Source organism: Watersipora subatra, chromosome 3, assembly GCF_963576615.1.
Source record: "Watersipora subatra chromosome 3, tzWatSuba1.1, whole genome shotgun sequence".
NCBI classification, from domain to species: Eukaryota; Metazoa; Bryozoa; class Gymnolaemata; order Cheilostomatida; family Watersiporidae; genus Watersipora; species Watersipora subatra.
Genome location: NC_088710.1, coordinates 49,180,234 through 49,200,725, shown reverse-complemented (window position 1 = coordinate 49,200,725; position 20,492 = coordinate 49,180,234). Strand labels below are relative to the sequence as shown.

General features: G+C 34.0%; 3 protein-coding genes across 4 annotated transcripts in view; 1 reads left to right on the top strand and 2 right to left on the bottom strand.

Moving 5' to 3' along the window:
- Positions 1 to 464: 464 nt before the first annotated feature.
- LOC137391044 (COP9 signalosome complex subunit 6-like) lies at positions 465 to 8,837 on the bottom strand. The gene is made up of 8 exons (XM_068077388.1): positions 8,639 to 8,837; positions 8,024 to 8,155; positions 6,600 to 6,676; positions 5,607 to 5,777; positions 4,340 to 4,502; positions 2,709 to 2,821; positions 1,804 to 1,872; positions 465 to 864 (listed from the first exon to the last, which is right to left on the bottom strand). The coding sequence occupies exons 1-8, from the start codon at positions 8,808 to 8,810 to the stop codon at positions 787 to 789; spliced, it is 975 nt and encodes a 324-aa protein (XP_067933489.1). The 5' UTR covers positions 8,811 to 8,837; the 3' UTR covers positions 465 to 786.
- A 3,418-nt stretch (positions 8,838 to 12,255) lies between these two features.
- Positions 12,256 to 18,672, top strand: LOC137391410 (J domain-containing protein-like). The gene is made up of 4 exons (XM_068077873.1): positions 12,256 to 12,460; positions 17,204 to 17,285; positions 17,372 to 17,511; positions 17,877 to 18,672. Exons 1-4 carry the CDS (start codon positions 12,380 to 12,382, stop codon positions 18,057 to 18,059), a joined length of 486 nt encoding a protein of 161 aa, XP_067933974.1. The 5' UTR covers positions 12,256 to 12,379; the 3' UTR covers positions 18,060 to 18,672.
- An 891-nt stretch (positions 18,673 to 19,563) lies between these two features.
- The window catches only part of LOC137389810 (dyslexia-associated protein KIAA0319-like protein), a 32,380-nt gene continuing 31,451 nt past the window's right edge, over positions 19,564 to 20,492 (bottom strand). For both annotated transcript variants that reach the window (XM_068075923.1, XM_068075924.1), the window contains exon 22: positions 19,564 to 19,936. In XM_068075923.1, the coding sequence (XP_067932024.1) occupies positions 19,773 to 19,936 (164 nt within the window). In that variant the 3' untranslated portion in view covers positions 19,564 to 19,772. The remainder of the gene's footprint in view (positions 19,937 to 20,492) is intronic.

The following is a 20,492-nucleotide window of genomic DNA, read 5'->3' as shown; positions in this document are numbered from 1 at the left end:
CTTCATGAGAGCACAATTCATGTGATAAAAGGAAAGCCGATGTTCTAGCTGGTCTCTATAATTCGAACATTACAGCGTACTCTTAAAAAGATTTTGCATAACTACTTTCAAATATTTTGAAATGCTTATTATGCTTAGTTTTCCTTAGCATAGACCATCAATCTAATGCCGCCGAATGCCGTTAAGCAATAACATTGCACCTAACATTGTGCCCTTTGGTTAACTATGTGTATGCTGCTAAGCTCATCTATTGCGTGATTATGCCTGCAAAAACTATGTTTACTATAATTCACTTGCATGCATGTGCATTGAGGACCACATATCCCTACAAGTTACACATCTGTGCAATGATAATGTGAACAAAAGTGGTCTGTGACCAAAAAAGTATACAAATTAAACCAAACTCTTTATATCTTCACTATTGCAGCATTGTAAAACCTTAAGAAAAAGGAAATAGCAGTGTTATTTTGCCTGTTTGTGCTATAAGCCAACCATATTTCTTATTACACTCATTGATAGCATGAACAACAGTTTAGTAACGATCTACGATGCCACCAGCGTACTAAATAATACGATGCGATCTGACATCTTTAAACAGAAGCTTGCGTACAGAGGATCTTGATTTTTATAAAAATATAAGCAATAGATACATGAATAAATTTTTACATAACAAAATTTACTAGGGAAAGAGTAAGTTGCCTGTATTTACAGCAAAACATTCTGTAGTCTTGCTCTTTGTTGCTGGAGCACCAAAACTAGACGAGCTAACGGAGAGATGCATCAGGCTTATGAGTACAGGCCTCTCATTAATTTACTTCCACCTGGTCCGAGTTGGTCATGAAGAATGTTGAACTTGGCTACAAACTACAAGATACAGAGAACCAATAAGTAAATGAATAAACAATTACTTCTGCATGTTGACATAGTAAGCATTGACGAAATTTTGACATTGATGGAAAACCAATGCAATCACAAATTTATGCTGCGCACACCAAAATCTTTTTACAGAATATGATAGACCAGCCTTTGGCTATAACAATCAGCTCTTCCAAAAGCACTGTTGACAAATTTTAAATACTGCAAATATGCAATAAATAATTAAAAGCTGTTTTTTCTTAAAAACCTTCTAGACTTTATAAAACAGTCGATGCTGGTAAACCATTTAAAATGGTATACATGTTATATTAACACTGTTTATTAACAAGCTAATCAAGACGAATAATTACCTCAAAGGTTGACATTGTGACTACAAACCGACTACCCTCTTCTACTAGCCTTGGTATTCAGAATCACAAAAGTATATCGCGAGTGATACGCATGCCAAGCTACATATTAAAACACTTGTAGAATCCTTTAGTCTTTCGGTAAATTCTGAATAACTTTACTAGAACAAAACTTTTCCAAAATAAACTCTCCCTCTACAATATTCCTAGATAAAGAAAACACAGCATAGGTTTAACTATATGGAGCTATACAAGGCATCCATGAATGCTGTACCAGGGTATATTCAGACACTATATACTAGTATATGTACTATAAATATATAGAGTCTGACCTAGTGGATTTGTATCTATTTCAAAGTTATGATTGAATATATATTGACAAAGGAAGCGAATACAGCGTACTGTCCTAATTCAAGAGAAATTTTATTCACTTAAAACACAAAATCACTTCAATAAACCGTGAGTTCAGAATGGTAAAGCCTATTCAGGGCTAAGTTTGTCTTGTGAGGGTAGAACATTGCATGCAATTGCTGATGGCTGATTACAAGAGAAAATTATGAAGAAATTGTAACGACTGTACCTGATTCATTGCCTGACAGCCCTGAGTTATCACACCAAGATAGGCCATTAGCTCAACGTCATTGCATTGCTAAAATACAATAGTACATATAAATACGAGCTATATTATCATTGGTCAATGCTGTTCATAGCAAACTAGCCCATGAGACAACAAATAAAACAAATAAAAATAAAGTAAAATTAAACATATTAAATACTTCATGAAATCATAACTATGTTATTACAATTATACCATAACACTCTATGAAACCACCTCTCCATATTATAAAAAACACAGTGTATAAATCTCAACACAAGCATGCAATCGATCACAAAGCTGTTACACACGAGGTGTGAGAGGTAGACAACTCCTACTCTGAAACGATGTACTGACGGTAAATTGGGAGTATGGCAAAACGACAAAATGTCACTATGCCTGCAAAAGGGTTAATAAAACTGATTCCAAACATCAAATCATCATTTTCATTTACAAAGGAAAACATAGGGAATATCAATGAAAGAAATATCATATCCTTCGTTCTGAGTATATTGCTAAAGGGTTGCTAAGATGATTCAGTGTCGACTGTCTCTTTTCCATTTGTTTCCCGTCAGCAAGCATGCAGATTTAAATGCAATTTGTATTAAATGAAGACTGGAATTTCGATGCAATTTCTTGGTATTATTTTGGCTGAATAAAACCTTAATGAGCATGGGCCCTTTTACTGGCTTGGTTGAGGAAACCACCCCTAAAGTAGCAAATTCACTGACAGTGCCTCATGGTCTAAAAACCCCCCTAAAATGTGATTTTGGGCCAAACCTAATGGGCCTTGTAGGGGGAGTATCAGCCCTGGGGGTAAAGTGTGCCGGCAGCAGAGTTTGAGAAAAGAAAAGTGAGCAGAAATAACTGGAAATAGAGTAATCACTTACATGGTAAAAGTGATCTTTAAAGGCTGGTGTGTCTAATAAAGGAAGTCTGTGACACATACTGCTACATTCTCTGAGAATAGCGTGATTCGGTTCCAGCTGACCCTCCATTACCGCTGCAAATAGAGACCTAATTTTACAAAGGAAGCTCAAAAAGCCTGTAACAAACAAGTTATACCCAGGAAGCAAAACGTTCACAAAGCTATCCTCGAATGAACTTTCAAAGGGCCATAATTTGGTTAGCAACCAGAACATATTACATATGATCCATATATTACATATGATACGTATATTACGTATATTCCCACGACCAAACACGAGCGAAGCGATTGGTTTGGGAGATTTATGATAAATGCACATGTGCACACAACTCCCGAAAAATTATCCGTTAACGGCCATCACCAAACCTTTGTAATGAAATCCTATCAACAAATTTAACTATTTTTTAGTAAAGTCGTTTAAGTATAATAATGATACAAAACGCATATAAACCTATTTAAATATGTTACCAAGCCTTTGAAAGGTTACCGCAAATTCCTAAAACTAACCCATCTGATCGCATTATACATGAATAGACAGATTTATTTGGCCGAAAATCGTTATTTAAACTTGCTAAGCCTCACTTTTATCAAAGTTAAGACCGGAAATTAAAACGCCGAGCGACAGAGAATAGAACGATTAAGTCGTGCGCATTTCACGAAAAAAATAACGTGCACGTTTCACCAGTCTATAGCATTGTCGAATTGGCGAAGGTTTCTGTAATTAAGTTAGTACTGAAATCGTTTCATTTTTGCCGATTTAAAAGTAACTGACATTTTAGACAATTTGGAGTACTTTGGTATTCTAACTGATGTCCAACGCAGTGTAAGTAAAGAAAATGACGACGATATTTTTTCTAACGGTTCTTGTGAGATTATTACAATAACTAATTATAAGTTTGGATGACTACAGAACAATGACTACGTAGTACAGAATTTCTAAAAATCTATATAAATATCACAACTTCGTGATATTGTTAGCTATGACGTTTTGAAATGTAAACAAAATTGTGCATTGGTTTTATATTATTACTATGTTAATAATATTGGTTATTCTAATAATATCAGTGCATTTTACTTCTAATATTGGCCAATATTGCATTTCTCCTATTGCAGAGGAGAGATATAAACATATAATCTTTCCTTTCATTATTGCTATTTGTTGTATATAATAACACCCACACCCAGTACATTTCAGCTACCATTGCAGTTATCCTATTGCACTGCAGTGCTATTTGACTGCTAATATTGCATTTCTCAACCATCAGTACCCTTTCTTTTTTTTCCAATATCACTTTGGTCGTGGGCTGTATGACAGTGGAATTTCTAGTACATATGATACATATATTACATATGATACATATATTACATATGATACATATATTACATATGATACATATATTACATATGATACATATATTACATATAATACATATATTATATATGATACATATATTACATATGATACATAGGCCTGCACCATCAAGATTACAATGATGTTCAGCAGTGTGCTAGTACTACCAGTTGAACGAGCAGAGAATGCTGAAGCAACGCTTTATAATTCTAGAAAGGTCTAGTGTAACATTTATGTTTTACCTTTAATGTATGACTTCATGATTTCTAGCCTACTAGCGAGCATTCTAATAGCGCTGTGTTGCGCCCTAAGGTGTTGGGTGAGTACAGAATCCTCTCCCTCCGTACTTGAAGACTCCACGTTAGAGATTTTGGCTACGTGGTCAACTCCAATCCTCTCTGCGTCCTGTAAATATAGAAAACTATGCACTACATCGATTTAGGAACTACTTTGATGCACTACTTATATACATTGCCTCTATGTACTACTTTGATGCGCTACTGTGATGTAATAGATTAATGCACTACTTTTATGCACTACTTTTATGCACTACCTTTAGGTACTACCTCTACACACTATCTCTATGCACTACTCTGATGCACTAATTTCATGCACTACTTCTATACACTCATTCAAAGCACCACCTGTATGAATTACAGTACCTCCATGTGCTATTTCTAAGCACTTTGTTCACCGCATAAACATGGCTATGGTGAATTGTTTGCATTATCTCAATAAAAAAATCTCAGATTTTTGCTGTGAATGTTAATAACTTTTTCTCGATAAATAAATACGTAATCTTTTAAACAATTCCTTGAAACGATCAGGTGGGCCTAAACCAAAAAAGAGCAAAGATAACAAGAAATTCACCCTTGGAAAGCAAGTGGTCAAGTAGGTCAAGTAGATTTAAGGATGAACTTACACAAAAGTTTAGTAGATTTGATCAGGGAGTATCAGTATTTTTCAATCATTTGCGATTGTTTTTGCTGTTTGAGGCGATACGACTGCCATGATGTTTTAAGGTTTAAATTGACAAAAATTTATCATGGTAAAACACGCAGATTCAAGCCAAAGTGCAATCATGACGTCTATAGTTGCACTTCGTCCGAGAGACTGACAGAATAGAGACGCGTAATGCAGCAACTTGATCACAAAAGCCAATACCAATAATGAAGGAAACGAGTAGCCGGGCTTGATGCCATTTCGACGCATATTCTTATCTGAGCGTTTTAAACGCGATTAAGTTAGGTCAATCTTAATCGTGAAACATCCTGGCAGTCAGATTACCTCCGACATAAAAGAAAATCGCCAATGATAGAAAAATACCCATATTCTTTCTGATAAAGTCTACTAAAATCTTGAGTAAGTTCATCTACAAGGAATATTAACCACTGTTATGGAATTTTGTTGCATCAGGTTACATCTACATCCTAGATAAATGGTATGCATTACACTGCTTGAATCACTCTAATACTAATACCCCCAATGTCGCCGTATTAACAACCCTACCTCTGTGACAAGAGAGTAGTTGAGTTCTACAAGAAGAATGAGTGTATTGCCCTCAGAAATATCTATAACTGACTCATAGCATTTGACAGGCACCGTGTCTGTTGTCCGGAGAAGTGGGTCAAGCTTCACCATTACTGGGCTCTCATTTATTTGACAGATCTGTTTGTGAACCTGTATGTCATAAGCCATGCATATGATTAGCATTCACAAATATACTACTAGCCATGGAAAAGTTCATTTGTAGAACTCAAGTGTCATCAATGGAAAATTTTTTGAAAGCAGTAATTTCAAGAACTAGTGGAATATACTATCAAGAACTAGTGGAATATACTTTCAAGAACTAGTGGAATATACTATCAAGAACTAGTGGAATATACTATCAAGAACTAGTGGAATATACTATCAAGAACTAGTGGAATATACTATCAAGAACTAGTGGAATATACTATCAAGAACTAGTGGAATATACTATCAAGAACTAGTGGAATATACTATCAAGAACTAGTGGAATATACTATCAAGAACTAGTGGAATATACTATCAAGAACTAGTGGAATATACTATCAAGAACTAGTGGAATATACTTTCAAGAACTAGTGGAATATACTATCAAGAACTAGTGGAATATACTTTCAAGAACCAGTGGAATATACTATCAAAAACTAGTGGAATATACTATCAAGAACTAGTGGAATATACTAGCAAAAACTAGTGGAATATACTATGAAGACATCATAAACGTCTCTAAATATAAAAAAATTGAGAGTCAACCATACCAACGATATTCATCAAAATTAGTACATGTATAAACAAAGATGTATTTTTGCAGTCAGAAATAAATTATCTGCCTGATGCTGCTTTTAATGTGATACTAAAAATTATATACTTTTTTCAGTATGTAAGTTAAGTAGTAAAAGAATAACAAGCGATACACAAATGAACTTTAAATTGAAAGGAAAAACTCATATAACAATATAGTTTATAGCTGCTCACTTCAATGTCAGCTTCATCCGGCTGTCCTCCAGTTGTGTACCAACCAAGCATATCAAAGTCAGGAAAGACTTGCTTGACTGCAAAACAATGTAATTTACAAATAATAAGATTCGTCAATTATTCAAAGGAAACAAATGTAGTTATAACTGACTTTTTATTGGATGAAATATCCAAAAACCCTCTAAAAAAAAATTAATGGAATAAGTATTTTTGATGCTTTAGGAGTTGAAAACTAACAAAGTCTTAAGGTGAGATATCCTTTTGTGCGTTGTACAACATACAAGTGCAAAGTGTTAAGACAATGCACACAGGTGCAAAATGTTAACATAATGCAAACAGGTGCAAAGTGTTAAAATAATGCCAACGGGTGAAAAGTGTTAAGATAATGCAAACGGATGCAATGTGTCAAGATAATGCAAACGGATGTAAAATTTTAAGATAATGCTAACAGGTACAAAGTGTTAAAGGTTGACTTGCAACAAAATTCACATTACCGTTATTTGATATGAAAAGATTCACCATGTCTTACTCTGTTGTGTTGTAGGTGCAAAATATGTGGAAAGGTGATTACAAGCTCTTAAAAGCTCACAAACGAACAGAAAATCGCAGCCACACGAGACCGCCATAGTTTGGATTCCCTTTCCAAAACGGCTCAAATGTGATGTAGTTGTGAGAGATGGTTTCTAAAATGGATGAGATGGTTACCGTAAAAATTCGTTTAATTTTTTAGCTTTAGCTTGAAGGAGTACATATTATTGTCTGATAATCATGACGAGCCTGTTGGTCACTTGTGATAATCGAAAAGTGCTGCAAAAATTATTTGCGAAGTATTGGGTCACATGATCAGATTACGACTTGCCGATTAGATCAGGCCGAAACAAAACTGTAAAGTAGCGAGCATCTATATTTGATACGGGGTCTTTGGTAAAACCCGAAGTGTTTGTCATAAACTAGTACTACGATAAGTTTTATATTGAGCTTTGTATTGGCCTTTCAATTCACGTGAGAACATACGTGACAAGACGATAACCAAATTTCGTGGCTACGTCATCGAAATAAAGAGATTCCAATCTACGGCGGCTTTTCGTTTTTGAGCTTTTAAGAGCTTGTAATCACGTTTCCACATATTTGGCACTTACAACACAACAGAGTAAGACATGGTGAATCTTTTGATACCAAATAACTGTAATGTGAATTTTGTTGCAAGTCAACCTTTAAGATAATGCAAACGGGTGCAAAATGTTAAGATAATGCAAATGGATGCAAAGTATTAAAATAATGCAAACAGATACAAAATGAACACACAATGAATTTGTTTAAAAAGGTCTGGCGAATACGAAAAGTGCATTAATCATCTCAGACAATGCTTTGCAGAATAAAATATAGAAAGCTTTCATTAAAAATAGCAGACATTTAGTACTCACATTGTTCAGATTTCATCTCATAGTATTCCCTTTTAATGTGAACACTTCCATCGATTTCAACACTAACCAGCTCGAATGAATTAAACAGCTCTATTGAGCGACCATTTTGTTTACCAATTACAGCTCCAAACACTAAAAATATACAATGCAAACTGTACTAAAGTATAGTTGGTCACACAAAAACAAATGCATCCTCAGGTGTTGAAAACTAATACTGTTGTTGGGGTTCATACCTGAAAAAAGGGTGAATTCCATACAAACTGCAATAACTAATCCCTCAAAACCACACCTTCAATTGCTGTTATGCAGTTGTATTTTTTCAATCATGTTACTTTAACAGAATAATAGTGATAGATTTTCAACGACGAAAAATGCACTTTATATTGTATTTGAACTCATGAAGATTGCAACCACAAGTTCGCAACACACGCACCTAACTACAAGGCTACGCCGTTCTTATCATTCTTAGCTATTTTATCTATGGTATCTTTATTGATGATCGAATAACAAGTGCAAGAGGAAAACTTTCGCCCAGCAAATGAACTGTTGAGCAACATCAACAGACTCTAGCAGTCAAATGTGAGACAAAATAAGCTTTCAAAACAGAATACGAACCAGCCATTGCTTTCCCTGACTGAGCTCGAGTCCTGGTCCAGTGCTCTGATATGTTCATCAATACAAGAGGATGGATTGAAACAGAGACTGAAGGAATGGTTCCTGCTGGAGCCAGAACTGACTTCTCAGACAGGTCTATCTCCATTGTGCTGCTTGTGGAGGCGGTGGCCATGATGTATGGGTGGACTCTGTAGTCTACAGAAGTGACGAATGCTTGCAATTATAAAAGGTTCATGGGTTACCTGGTATACTTAGTAGAAATAAAAACTAACAATTATGTAATGAGCAGTCTACAGACACAATGTGAGAATGAGTTATCTGTCTTTAAATTATTTCCACAGCTCCAACTGGTTGAGTGTATTCTTGGCTATGTACTATAACTAGGTGAGTGCCTATCGTTTGCCTATATGTTTGCTACAGTTGGCAGCCATAACTAGCTTTTTATGTGCAATAGAAGGGGAGTCACACGCGTCAAGCTATTGTAGGATCAGATAACCCAAATGATGATATCAAATAATATGCTATAAATCTGCAAATTTATAAGTTATATTAAAACAATCTATCAAATGCTACTACAAATATATATTCATGAACAAGTGACATAAACGAACCATACTTATAATACATGCAAAAACAAAAATTAACGTTTTTGAAACAAACACATTAATTATATACGTTTAGCCGCATGCGCAGTAAGCACAACTTTTAGCCTAATGTTAGTCATTTATCAACCGTCATAAATAAAAATCATTTTTTTCAATACTTCAAAGTATCAACCCCGTGTTAAACAAGGAATTATTATTAGCCTGATGCAGTTATTAATTATTTCTATGGTGTTGCTTAGAAGTTTTAACGAAAAAAAAAAACAAAGAGCCTTGGAATTGGACAACGAGAGAATTGATTGTTTTTGATGTAAGCGGATTCATCATTAATACAATTTTGTGGACACTCTTCTGCTGATTACTTGCTGTTATCGGTTCATAACTTTAGATCAAAGAATGTCAAAGTGACGGTCAAACGAAGGTAGTGTTCAATAAGAGGGTGGCGCTCTATTTTCAACTCTTCTCCCATAGTGGCGATCAAACAGAGGTGGCGTTCACATAGAGGCGGTGTTCAATTAGAGGTTGTACGATTTTGCATCATTTTAACCAAAATGATGCAAAACCGTACAAAATGATTTAAATGATGTTTTTAAGGTGCTATAAAATCTCAACAAAATATATTTGCATGTGATTTTTAGTTATACTAAAAAACAGAAAGATTGTGAGAACAATACAAAACTATAATATGTAATTGTTTAGGATAGAATATTCCCATAAAAGACATGTAAAAGATCAAGCATTCTCTTGAATGACTAATGAGAGATGATAGCAAAATTTTCCATTGCTTAAAGAGATTCAAGAGACTGATACACCTTTTCTATCCATCCAAATGCAGCATATTTCCAGTTACCTTCTTGCTCTAAGCTAAACCAAGTGTTTTGATCATTCCATGTGAAAGCTTAATCATAGCTATTAATATTTATTAATGTTTTGTTTTTAACCCACAATTCTTGATATGGGAAGCAAGGCTTTATATAACTTCGAATTAATGTGGCAGAGTTGGGTTGTACAAAGCCTAAAACACTTTTTAATACGCATTGGTAAAAATATCTCGGGAAATAATAATGGCATTATTCAAACAAAAGCCCAAGTCTTCTGGCTAGAACAATAAATATAAATTTAGCATAGTAACTGCTAAAAAATTGATATTATGCTTATATATATATATAGTACTTTATTGGCAATAATTTCATTTCACAAATAGAAATGTTTTTTAAATTAGGCTATACAACAATAGTAAAACAAAAAAAAGGGAAAAAAGCAACAGTTAGCCATTAAAATTGAATAAATAGTCTGACAAATAGTGTTTAAAATGCCTTTCTCTGCTAAGAGAACGGATATTTGTTTAGGATTACCTAAATCAATGGTAGAAAGAAATGACTGTGGAATATTGAAAATATGAGTTAACTAGTTTACCAAAGTAGCGAGTGTGTTATAGCTGTTAAAACAAAACATTTAATGTGTTTACTCTGCCAATAAAAACTTGGTAGTAGAGCCAGTGCCAGCATCAAATCTTCAATAAAGAAGCAAATCTGCTATTTTCTCTTAGCCAAATATATACAATGACAAAAATGAATGAGTAAAAAGGAAATGCAACTTGCAACATAAACCATGGTACAAACAAGGCTATGAATAAATGGTTGGTTGACCACACTGAAGGCCTGCACAAGTCAGGAGCCCCGGTGGTAAGACCACCACTGCACTTTTTAATTTTTAGCAACAAGAATCTGTGGCATCTATAGAACTTAGTAATATCTGAGAGCTTTCGAACAAGTTACTTTTTTTGCTATAGTCTCTTTTAGACATCACATTTTTGCAAAAGGTAGCTTTGCCTACAGGATGACGACTACTTTACATTTAAGCTTGGGAAGTATTATAATGCTGCAACCTTTCCTTTCATCAGCTACCAAGAACTTGCTAACCAAAAAGCAGACAAAAAGTAAATTTACAGAAATCGATTGATATCCTGTACAGCTGTTTCAAATATTATGCACACAAACTGTATTAAATATAACCTACAACCGAGGCGGCTCACACGTTCTAATAAGCTTGTGAACGCTTCAGTATGGCGCCTTACAGTGCCTCGCGTTCCGTGTTCTCAACTCGAGTTGTGTAACTCGAGTTGTATTTACAAACTCGAGTTTGTAAAAGTAAGGTGCAATACATTGGTATTACGGTAGCATAACCGTAGATCTGGTTATATTAACAATGGCACATCAATAGGCACCTGTTAGCTAATATACATTAAACTCTGTATGTATGCACTGTAAAACTGGAGCTACTGGTGAATTAGAGTGTCCCGAGTTTGCAACTCGAGTTGTACAACTCGAGTTATATTTACAAATTCGAGTTCATCAAAAACCCAGGCCGAGTTCTTTGAACAGCAACTCAAGTTCAACAACTCGAGTTGAGAACACGGAACGCGAGGCACTGTAAGGCACCATACTTTAAAAAAACCGTATCACTACAATTTTTAAATAATCTACACAAATCAAAACCAAATTGCCATTTAAACTATTTGTCAGTATCTGATGTTGACGTTATACAGATGTATATGAACAAATGCAGTTTTTCTGTCATGTTATTGTGGCAAACGATGCAGAAATTTTTTTGTTTAACTCTAACACTGATAGATTTTAAACTAATTCAGTTTTAATGCTGCATTGCTATTTTAAGTATTTGAACTTCTTTCCTGTCGCTATCAACAGGTTTTGCCATGGACGGTTGAAATATTTTGCAACAAAAACATAGAGCTAGAATAGAAATAAAGCAATAAATGGGCACGCTAGATATACAAAAATGTTATTGATCTCGCTGTATGGATCTTTTTGCCGAGAGTAACAACGTTTATGTCGCCTATATTTTGCGACTTCCCAGTATGCGACTTTAGTTCAACTATTCGACGATGCGTCGTAGAAATTCGATTAATGTGACGAAGATTCATGATAAATGTTATTGGCTAGTTGTGATAGTAACGAATGTGCCCACGGAATAGCTCGAGCTCGCTAACTCGGGAACTCCGCAGCGCCTGCTATCATGGTTTGTTGCACAGGAGCTGTATCAAGGTGGTAACTGCATGCTGATCAAAAGAGAATTGCTTATCTCAATTTTTTCAAGGAATAGTTCGTGACTCGGGAATATGGTGGACGCTATATTTTCTTTTGATTCTAACAAAGAGCTGTGCTATTACGAACTTTTGGGATGCGATGAAACCTCAAGTGTAGGTTATATATGCATATACCTATTTGTTTCTTTGTAACTTTGTTTCTTTACCTATTCAAATCGACTTTTCGTCTTATGGGCCTAAGCATAGAATGCCCCACCACTATATGCTTAGGCCATAGAGTGGTGGGGCACTGAGACTATAGCTTTCTGGGGTTGAAGCTATGGCCACTTTAGCATAATGTTATCAAATGTGCTTAATTGTTTTGTGGTATATAACAGCCTTTTTTTAAATTTAGAGTTGGCTCGGTTATATGTAATATCTGTGCTTGCTGAAACAATATTGTTTAATGAATCATTTTTTTGGATCGAAGTGAAATAACAGGTTATATGCAGACAAGTTAGATTTTTTTGAGAGTTTTCTTTTGATCATTTAAGATGCATGACACTATTGTAAATCATATAACTTGTATTTGTGATCTATCCTGTATATGTACTCAAGGGTGATCTCAACCACCTGTAAGGGAGGCTCTATGTAAAAGTGAGACATAGTGATAGGCAATAGGAGATAAACAAACCACTCCAAAGTTATGCCATGTTATGCCATTCCATGTTATAATATTGACCAACAATTGATCAATTTTTGTGATAGGCTACTGACATGTGCCTGTATGCATAAGACTAACAACTTCAAAAATACATATGCTTGTTTTTTGCTTTACTATTCCATAAAAACGTGGTTTTAACTTCAATAACAGTTTTTACTTTGTTGCAAATAAATGGCTGTTAAATCACCATTATTCCCAATAATCAACTCGAATTAAATTTATACATATGTAAGGATTTGATATGTGGATGATAATAGGATTTGATATAAAAATAATGTATTTACATATAAAATACATCTACACACGTCCATAACATACATTCATCAAGAAATTCATTATTTTCTGCATCACAGAATTAAAGTAGGCGTAATATCCTAAATCGTAGGCATAGTCTCTCAGCTTGTGTAGACGTAATCTCTTTTAGGCAAAATCACTTGTAGGCGCAATCTCCTGTAAGCAAAATCACTTGTAGGCGTAATCTCCTGTAGGCAAAATCACTTGTAGGCGTAATCTCTGACTCTCTGCTGAACAGCATCTTCTTATAGCTAAAAAAGCCCGTCTAGCATTGTTATCAATTTGTTTGCCAATACAATGAATCAGTGCAGGTTAATATTTAAAAACCTTCAATTATTTTACATACTGTAAAAAACTTTTGTCAATCACTGAAGCTGTTACTGTGATTATATATTTTGCACAGAGCAATCTCAGTTCTTAAATCTTCTTTAAAACAGTAGTAGCATCACAATTGTAGGCAACTTATGCTACTGTCTTCATAACTGTTAAATCTGGCTCTGCACTTCTAAGATCACTTATTTTCTGTAGACCTAAATTAGTATTTTTTAGTTATGTATTATGACCTCTTGAATATGGTGTGTTATCGCTGCTTGAAATTTTTAACTGGATAAAAAGCACTGACTTTTGAGCAGAATTTGATATGGTTATATTGTAGATCTCACCTATGCAATTGCTGAAATCCTTGAAGTATTTTTAAACCGTGACATTAATATTTTCTTTCTCAAAGAACACTATTATTCATACGTTTGACTGGGGTCGTATGTCATAAACTTTGTTTTATACTATTCAGACGTCACCTTCTATTCGGCTTGATATACCGAATTTGGCTTTTTTCCCATGTATAACCAACAATTCACACTTGGGATTTTTAAGTTTGTTCTACAATGTTTGAACAATTTAAGTGTTTGTTAATTTCTCTACTCTATAAAGTATCAATTCCATTTTCTTCCCAGAAATCGGTAGACATTTCATGGCTATTCTTTGCATAACATTGCTATCACCTAGTCTCTAAAGATCATCAATCTTTCACTATAGCGAGAGAAATATATGATTACAAACATTTTTTTAACAATAACCATTTCATTGACTAAAAATTAAATAATTTTCATTCCCTTATGGCTTTAGTCGCCATAAATTTGTTACTAGCTACATCGCTCAATTTTTTTTTCAAATTACAGTTAGTTCAGAATGACTCAATTTACCAATATGTTTCTAGAATTTGTGAATTAAATTGAAGGGTTATTAATATAGCACATCACGACAATCATACATGTAGCTACTCTTCCTTATCTCATATGTAAAATACCTGTCAAAAGCTGAATAATAATCATGGCTAACAGATGAGCTTTTAAAATTTGATACATTGTACAGGTAGTTCTCACTTAACAACGGTGTTGGTTCAGAAAAGTTCATTGTGAACCAATTCTTTCGGGTAACAAATCCTCACCCCTTCGCGGATCCGCTGCATACGTAAAGGCTATTTGCATTGTATTTTTTACCTTTTATTTTTCTTTACTTTATATTGTTTTTTTTTCTATAATGAGTTTAGACTTTCAACAAATGCATTAAAATTTTTTTATTTAGCCTTTGTATCAACACGAGTGTGTAACTAAATGTTAGGCTGCCATAGACTGCATCGCAGTAGACATTATGAATTTGTACCTAGTTTTCATGTTTACTTTTTTGACGTTTTTCTATTCATTTAATGTTTGCATGTATCGTAAATATTTTTTATAATTCTTCAACTGTGGCATATATTAGCCTAACACCCATTACTAATTCGTGTACAAAAAATGTCTTGGCTAGCGTTCTTGCGTAATATCTTTACACGCCTGGTTACTTTAATTGTTTTAAGAAATGTATTTCTTTTTTTTTCATTCAGCTTCTTCAAGTAGATTTTTGACAATTTTTAGCATACCATCGTAACTGCAATTCGTCATTAAGCGAGTCTGTCATTAAATGAAGACTACCTGTATATTAAGGGCAAACGAATTCAGTTCATTAGTTATGTCATAGAGCTTCTTGCATCAACTTCCAAATGTCTTGTATTAACGGATATTTATAAAGCTATAATTACTGTTTTGCAGCTGATTTTAATTGACAATTACATAAATCTACAATATGAGATAATGTTGTGTTCTATATGTGTTCTATAATGTGTGATAATATGTGTTCACTGACAATTCATGGCATTTACTGTAATTGCGCACCAGTTACTACATTAAACGCTTGGCAGGTTAACTGATACATCTGGTCATCTGATTTAGCTATAATAGTTATTGATTCAACAAAACTAGTGGCTCAATCGACTTCATTCTCACAGGCAGCTTCTAGTTTAGTCTATTAACAATTGTGATTATTGTTTCAAATACTCTAAAATCTCTACTCGCAGGATGTGATGTCAAATTTTAGCAAATATTTGACTTTGCACTTGAAATAATTTCTATCATCTGTTCGGAGCAACTTTTATATGAAGTTTCTTGAAGCATTGTAGTGTGGCAGGTAAAAAGTAAGGGATTGGCAGGCTAATAAATTGCAATAAAAAAATACGGAAGGTATGTAAGGTAGGTGAAGTTAATTTAAATGACGTAAGCAAAATTAATTTAAACTTCAAGTAGTCAAAGTTAAAGTAAGTTACGTCTATATCTCTATTACAGCTTCTACCTCTGAACTTATGCATTGCTGCGCCTACATTTCCGTTCGCAAGTCTCCAAAGAGAAGCAGCAATACAAGCCTTCTATTATTGGTTATTCGTTTATTAATTTTATGTGTAGTTGAATTTTTGTATATTTACTTTTCACCTAATTTCGTATAACATATTTATTCTAATGTTAAATTTAATTACAATTTAATTCATCTGTGAATAAAGTTTGATATAATCGTGTTCAGAATAGCTCAGTAATTTTGCAATAGAACGGTTTTGGGCCTTCGTTAAAAGATGCAATATATAACCTTGTTCTAAATGTTGTACTTTGTCATATTCTTCTTTTAAGTAAATAGGGATTTGAAAGATTAGGTTGTTCCAGGAACTGCTATCTAACTGAGTTTAAACCAGCCGAAAAAACTGGTTTTTTTCATTATTTCTTGTGAAAAACATAATATTTTAAGCTGCTGTTGGTTCCTGTGTGGTAGAAATGCAATTCTATGTGATTATCAGCTGTGGAAGTTCATTTAGCACACAGTAGTAAGGTGGTGGTAGAGTTCAAGTTGCAACTACATGAATCCTAGCACAACAATGAATTAGTGAATTTCATTTTCAATTGCTTTTATCAAGTGATATGATGATCCCTTTACTTATGAAATATGAAAACCATGTGAAATCATCATCTCTAATGAATGAAAGCTTTCTCAAGTCTGGCCAGTGAGAGAAGATTGTTTATAATTAGAAATTAAATTCTTTTGGGCAAAAGCTTTAGGTTTTCAAACTAATATTACTATTAGTGGGCACAAGCCAGAGTAGTTGGATTGTTAGAATTCGGTTTATCACGTTTTCTGTTTTTCGCAAAAATCAACTCCAGTGCTAGCATTGAGCGAATGAATATCCTCAAATTTTGGGTTTGTCCATTCAAAAGTCAGACATAGACTGGGTGCAGAGAAAGCTGGGAAACTTGTATTTATTTATCGTATGCCCAATACCTAAGTACATATTCAGTCACATATTGTATCTACTATTACCCTTACGGGTTTACAAATTTTTTGCTTCAATTTTAGCAATTGTAGATCATTAAAGCAATTGCTCTGCTTTTCACTACCACACAATCTCTGGAATTAAAATTCCTAATTATACGTAGAGTTGTATGTAATATATTCACGTTTTTTTATAAACCCGTGGTTTTTTCCAACCCTATTTTCTATTAAGTCCTTGATCGTCTCTTAATATATTTTATAAAATTTTACAGGTCGAGCAGATCAATACAGAGTTCAAGATTCGCGCATTAAAAGAACATCCAGATAAAAATATTGGTGATGAAAGCTCTTCAGGTAATTTACAAGTATTTCATTTATAGCAACTATATCAACAAGTGGCAGCCCATCAGATTATAAACTTTTCTGTGGCTGTTTTACAGTAGAAACCTTTCAGCTTCTACAAGAAGCAAAAGAAGTCTTGACAAATCCAGAGAAGCGCATGAATTATGATAAATGGCGAAATAGTGGAATTGCGATGTCATATAAGCAGTGGTGTGGGCTTAATGAGTCTACTCGAACGGTAAGTAACATCTCTTATTTATTTCATTGCTGTAAAGAGTTTAATCAACTTACATGGAGATACAGTTATTTCTTTTGCTATCAAGTTCTGCTCACAAAACTAGATGTACTATACATGCTAGACTGCAACAGCAGAGGCCTTTGGTTGTTTCAAATATAAACTAACTTGTGTATCAATTTAGTTGTTGGTATATAAATAAGGTTTTTATGTTTTTTTTCACTTTGTGTGTAAGTTGTGTGTTTATAGTTATCTTTATTTTATTCGTAGGTGTTTTAGTGTTTTTTTGCAGTTATATACATAAATTTGATTGCTTTGACAATTAAAAGGTGCAATAACTAAGGACCCTGTGTAATTTTGTGTTTTAGACTATGCATTGGGCATCTAAACCACAGACTAAACCGATGATAAAAGCTGAGGAAACACCACGTCAAGCTCTGGCGCCCGCAATATCCACTGTTTCTGCACCAGACTACATAGTAGGGGGTGCGGTATGGAAGAGGGAGCGTGGCAATGACTTGTTGGACAAATTCAGGAATTATGAGATTTAAAAGGATTATTTGGTATTGGCACACGATGATCTCGATGTTACCTATTGATATGCTCCGACTTGCTATCTTGTAATTATGAACATACAAAATGATCAGACATAGCTATTGTTTTGGTGGCGCATGGTGTTATTCTGACCGGTCATTAGGTCATGCATGGTTTTCTTTTTAAATTTGTTAAGTGTGGCCATAAAAGTGATGATAGTTTGAGCTGAACCTTGGTTGAATTTCTCAAATTCATATTTTCATGCAGACGATGCTCTCCTACATTCCTATGCGAAAAATTTGTATTATAAATGTTAAAGGTTAGACTCGATTGTAATAGAAAGTTTCAAAGGAATAGTTTTCCAGGTAATACTGGCTAGGTCGAGAACCAAAGATGAGATTAACATTTTTGCATATGGAGTTGTCACTGCTTTGTTTTATTTACTATATATTCATAAAATGAATGAAAAGATTTCCATACGATATTTTTGATATTGTCATTGTAGTAATTTTGACTACTAAATATTTTACCTGCTGAGTTTGCTCTATTAATATCGATTTATACACACAGACTATTCTACCACTTTGTTTCAGCTGAGCTGATGCTAAATAAAATATAAGTGTGAACATATATTTAATAACACACATGTCATGTATAACTTTGTTGTAGAATTATGTTGTGATATATATATATATTTTATGTATGAGATTTAATACTTTAATACAAGTATCGTGTCATGGCTTTTAAGTCTTGTAATCCAGATGGGCAAAAGTTGTTAGTGGTTCAGGCAGGCCTGGGTGGGCTATTTCAGTTAACGTTTCAGTCTATTACATAGTTTTATTTCAAACAAAGAGTACAAGCTTATCGAATGAGATGAGAAAGGAGACAGGTGATAGGGATTGGTTATTCAGGTTAACAAATTGGCAATACCTCTATCAGAGATGGTTTACTGACTCTAAGAAATGCAACAAATATAATGTTGACACAGATAATTAAGATATAAGAAAGCATTCAGAAGATGAAGTTATAACGTTGCAATGATCTGATAGTTTCTTGAAGCACGGTCTAAAACCTTGAAGGGATCATAGACATGGTTGTTGAGCTACATGAGAGACGAGAAGACAGTGGAAGCAGTATAAATGCTAAAGAAAATGTCATGGTAACAGTCATGCTTATCACCTTGTTTTACGTGCGCCATTTCTCCTACTGCATCATTTCACCTGTTTACGAATTTGTCTTTAAAATATTTTCGTTTGAAAATATTTACATTTAGGGGTTTACGTAATGAGCAATTACGGCAACCATTTAAGTTAAATAGTACAATAGACCAGATCACAAACCAGAGTAACTGTGCTGTTGATATAATCCATTACCTGTTTTAACATAAACTATACTACAGCTCAACTAGCATTTATTTTCCGCTTCTCCAATATGCTGGCACTGTATAGAAGGTTTGCGTCTGTTCCATCATTCTCACACAAGGTAAAGTAATGTGCACACACATGTGCTCAGAATCTTCAATTGTTTTTTCCCAAGAATATATTATGACAAGAGATTTAATCGAAGATTGCAAAAAATGACTAGAAAATGAATTGCCATGTCATTTGCCTGAGACAGCAATGGTCTGTACAGGGACCTTTATGCCATAGAGTCTGTACAGGGACCTCTACACCATAGTAAGAGCAAAATATCATAAAATTACCATTACCTGATCATAAAAGAGTGCATGATTACGATCGTAACTTGTTTTTAAGATTATTTGCTTTCACAAGATTGTCATGAGGCCTATTAAAGTTTCTGTTATCTCCACCATTCATAAACAGTGTGTCTTCCTCACTAGAAAGATCTGTTTCAGAGAGAAAGATACTCCCGGGGCCAGCTGTTATATTGCTACCTAAAACACAATGTATAATCGTTAACTTAAATGTCTAGTACGTACAGCCAAGTCAAATATTTGATGTTAATCTGTTCCCATGTTCTCTTCATACATCATACTTGTATATATTACGAAGCTACCATTATACATTGTTTTTTCTCCCAAATGTGGCAAAAGAGAAAATGATATTTTTAAGGCTAAATATGCGACTCGCATTATTCAAAAAGAATTTAAGAACTTGCACCAATTGCACCATGGATTTACCTTGCACTATGAAATTTCTTACATACTAATGTATAAAGCAAAAACCTAACATAGTCCAACTAATCTTATGCTGGAGGGAAAACCTTATAAGAATATTCATATTTTAGAATTCACTCCAAAGCTTACAACCTTAATGACAAATTATTCAGATAATCACATATAATATTAAGAAAAATGCATTATATAAAAACTATGTAAAGGCGCACAAAACAAGATTATATGTAAAAAATTACAAACATAAAGTAGTAATCAATAAAGAGGTTATTATGATCATTTCCCCTTCATGTTACAGGCAGGTGAATTGAGGTGT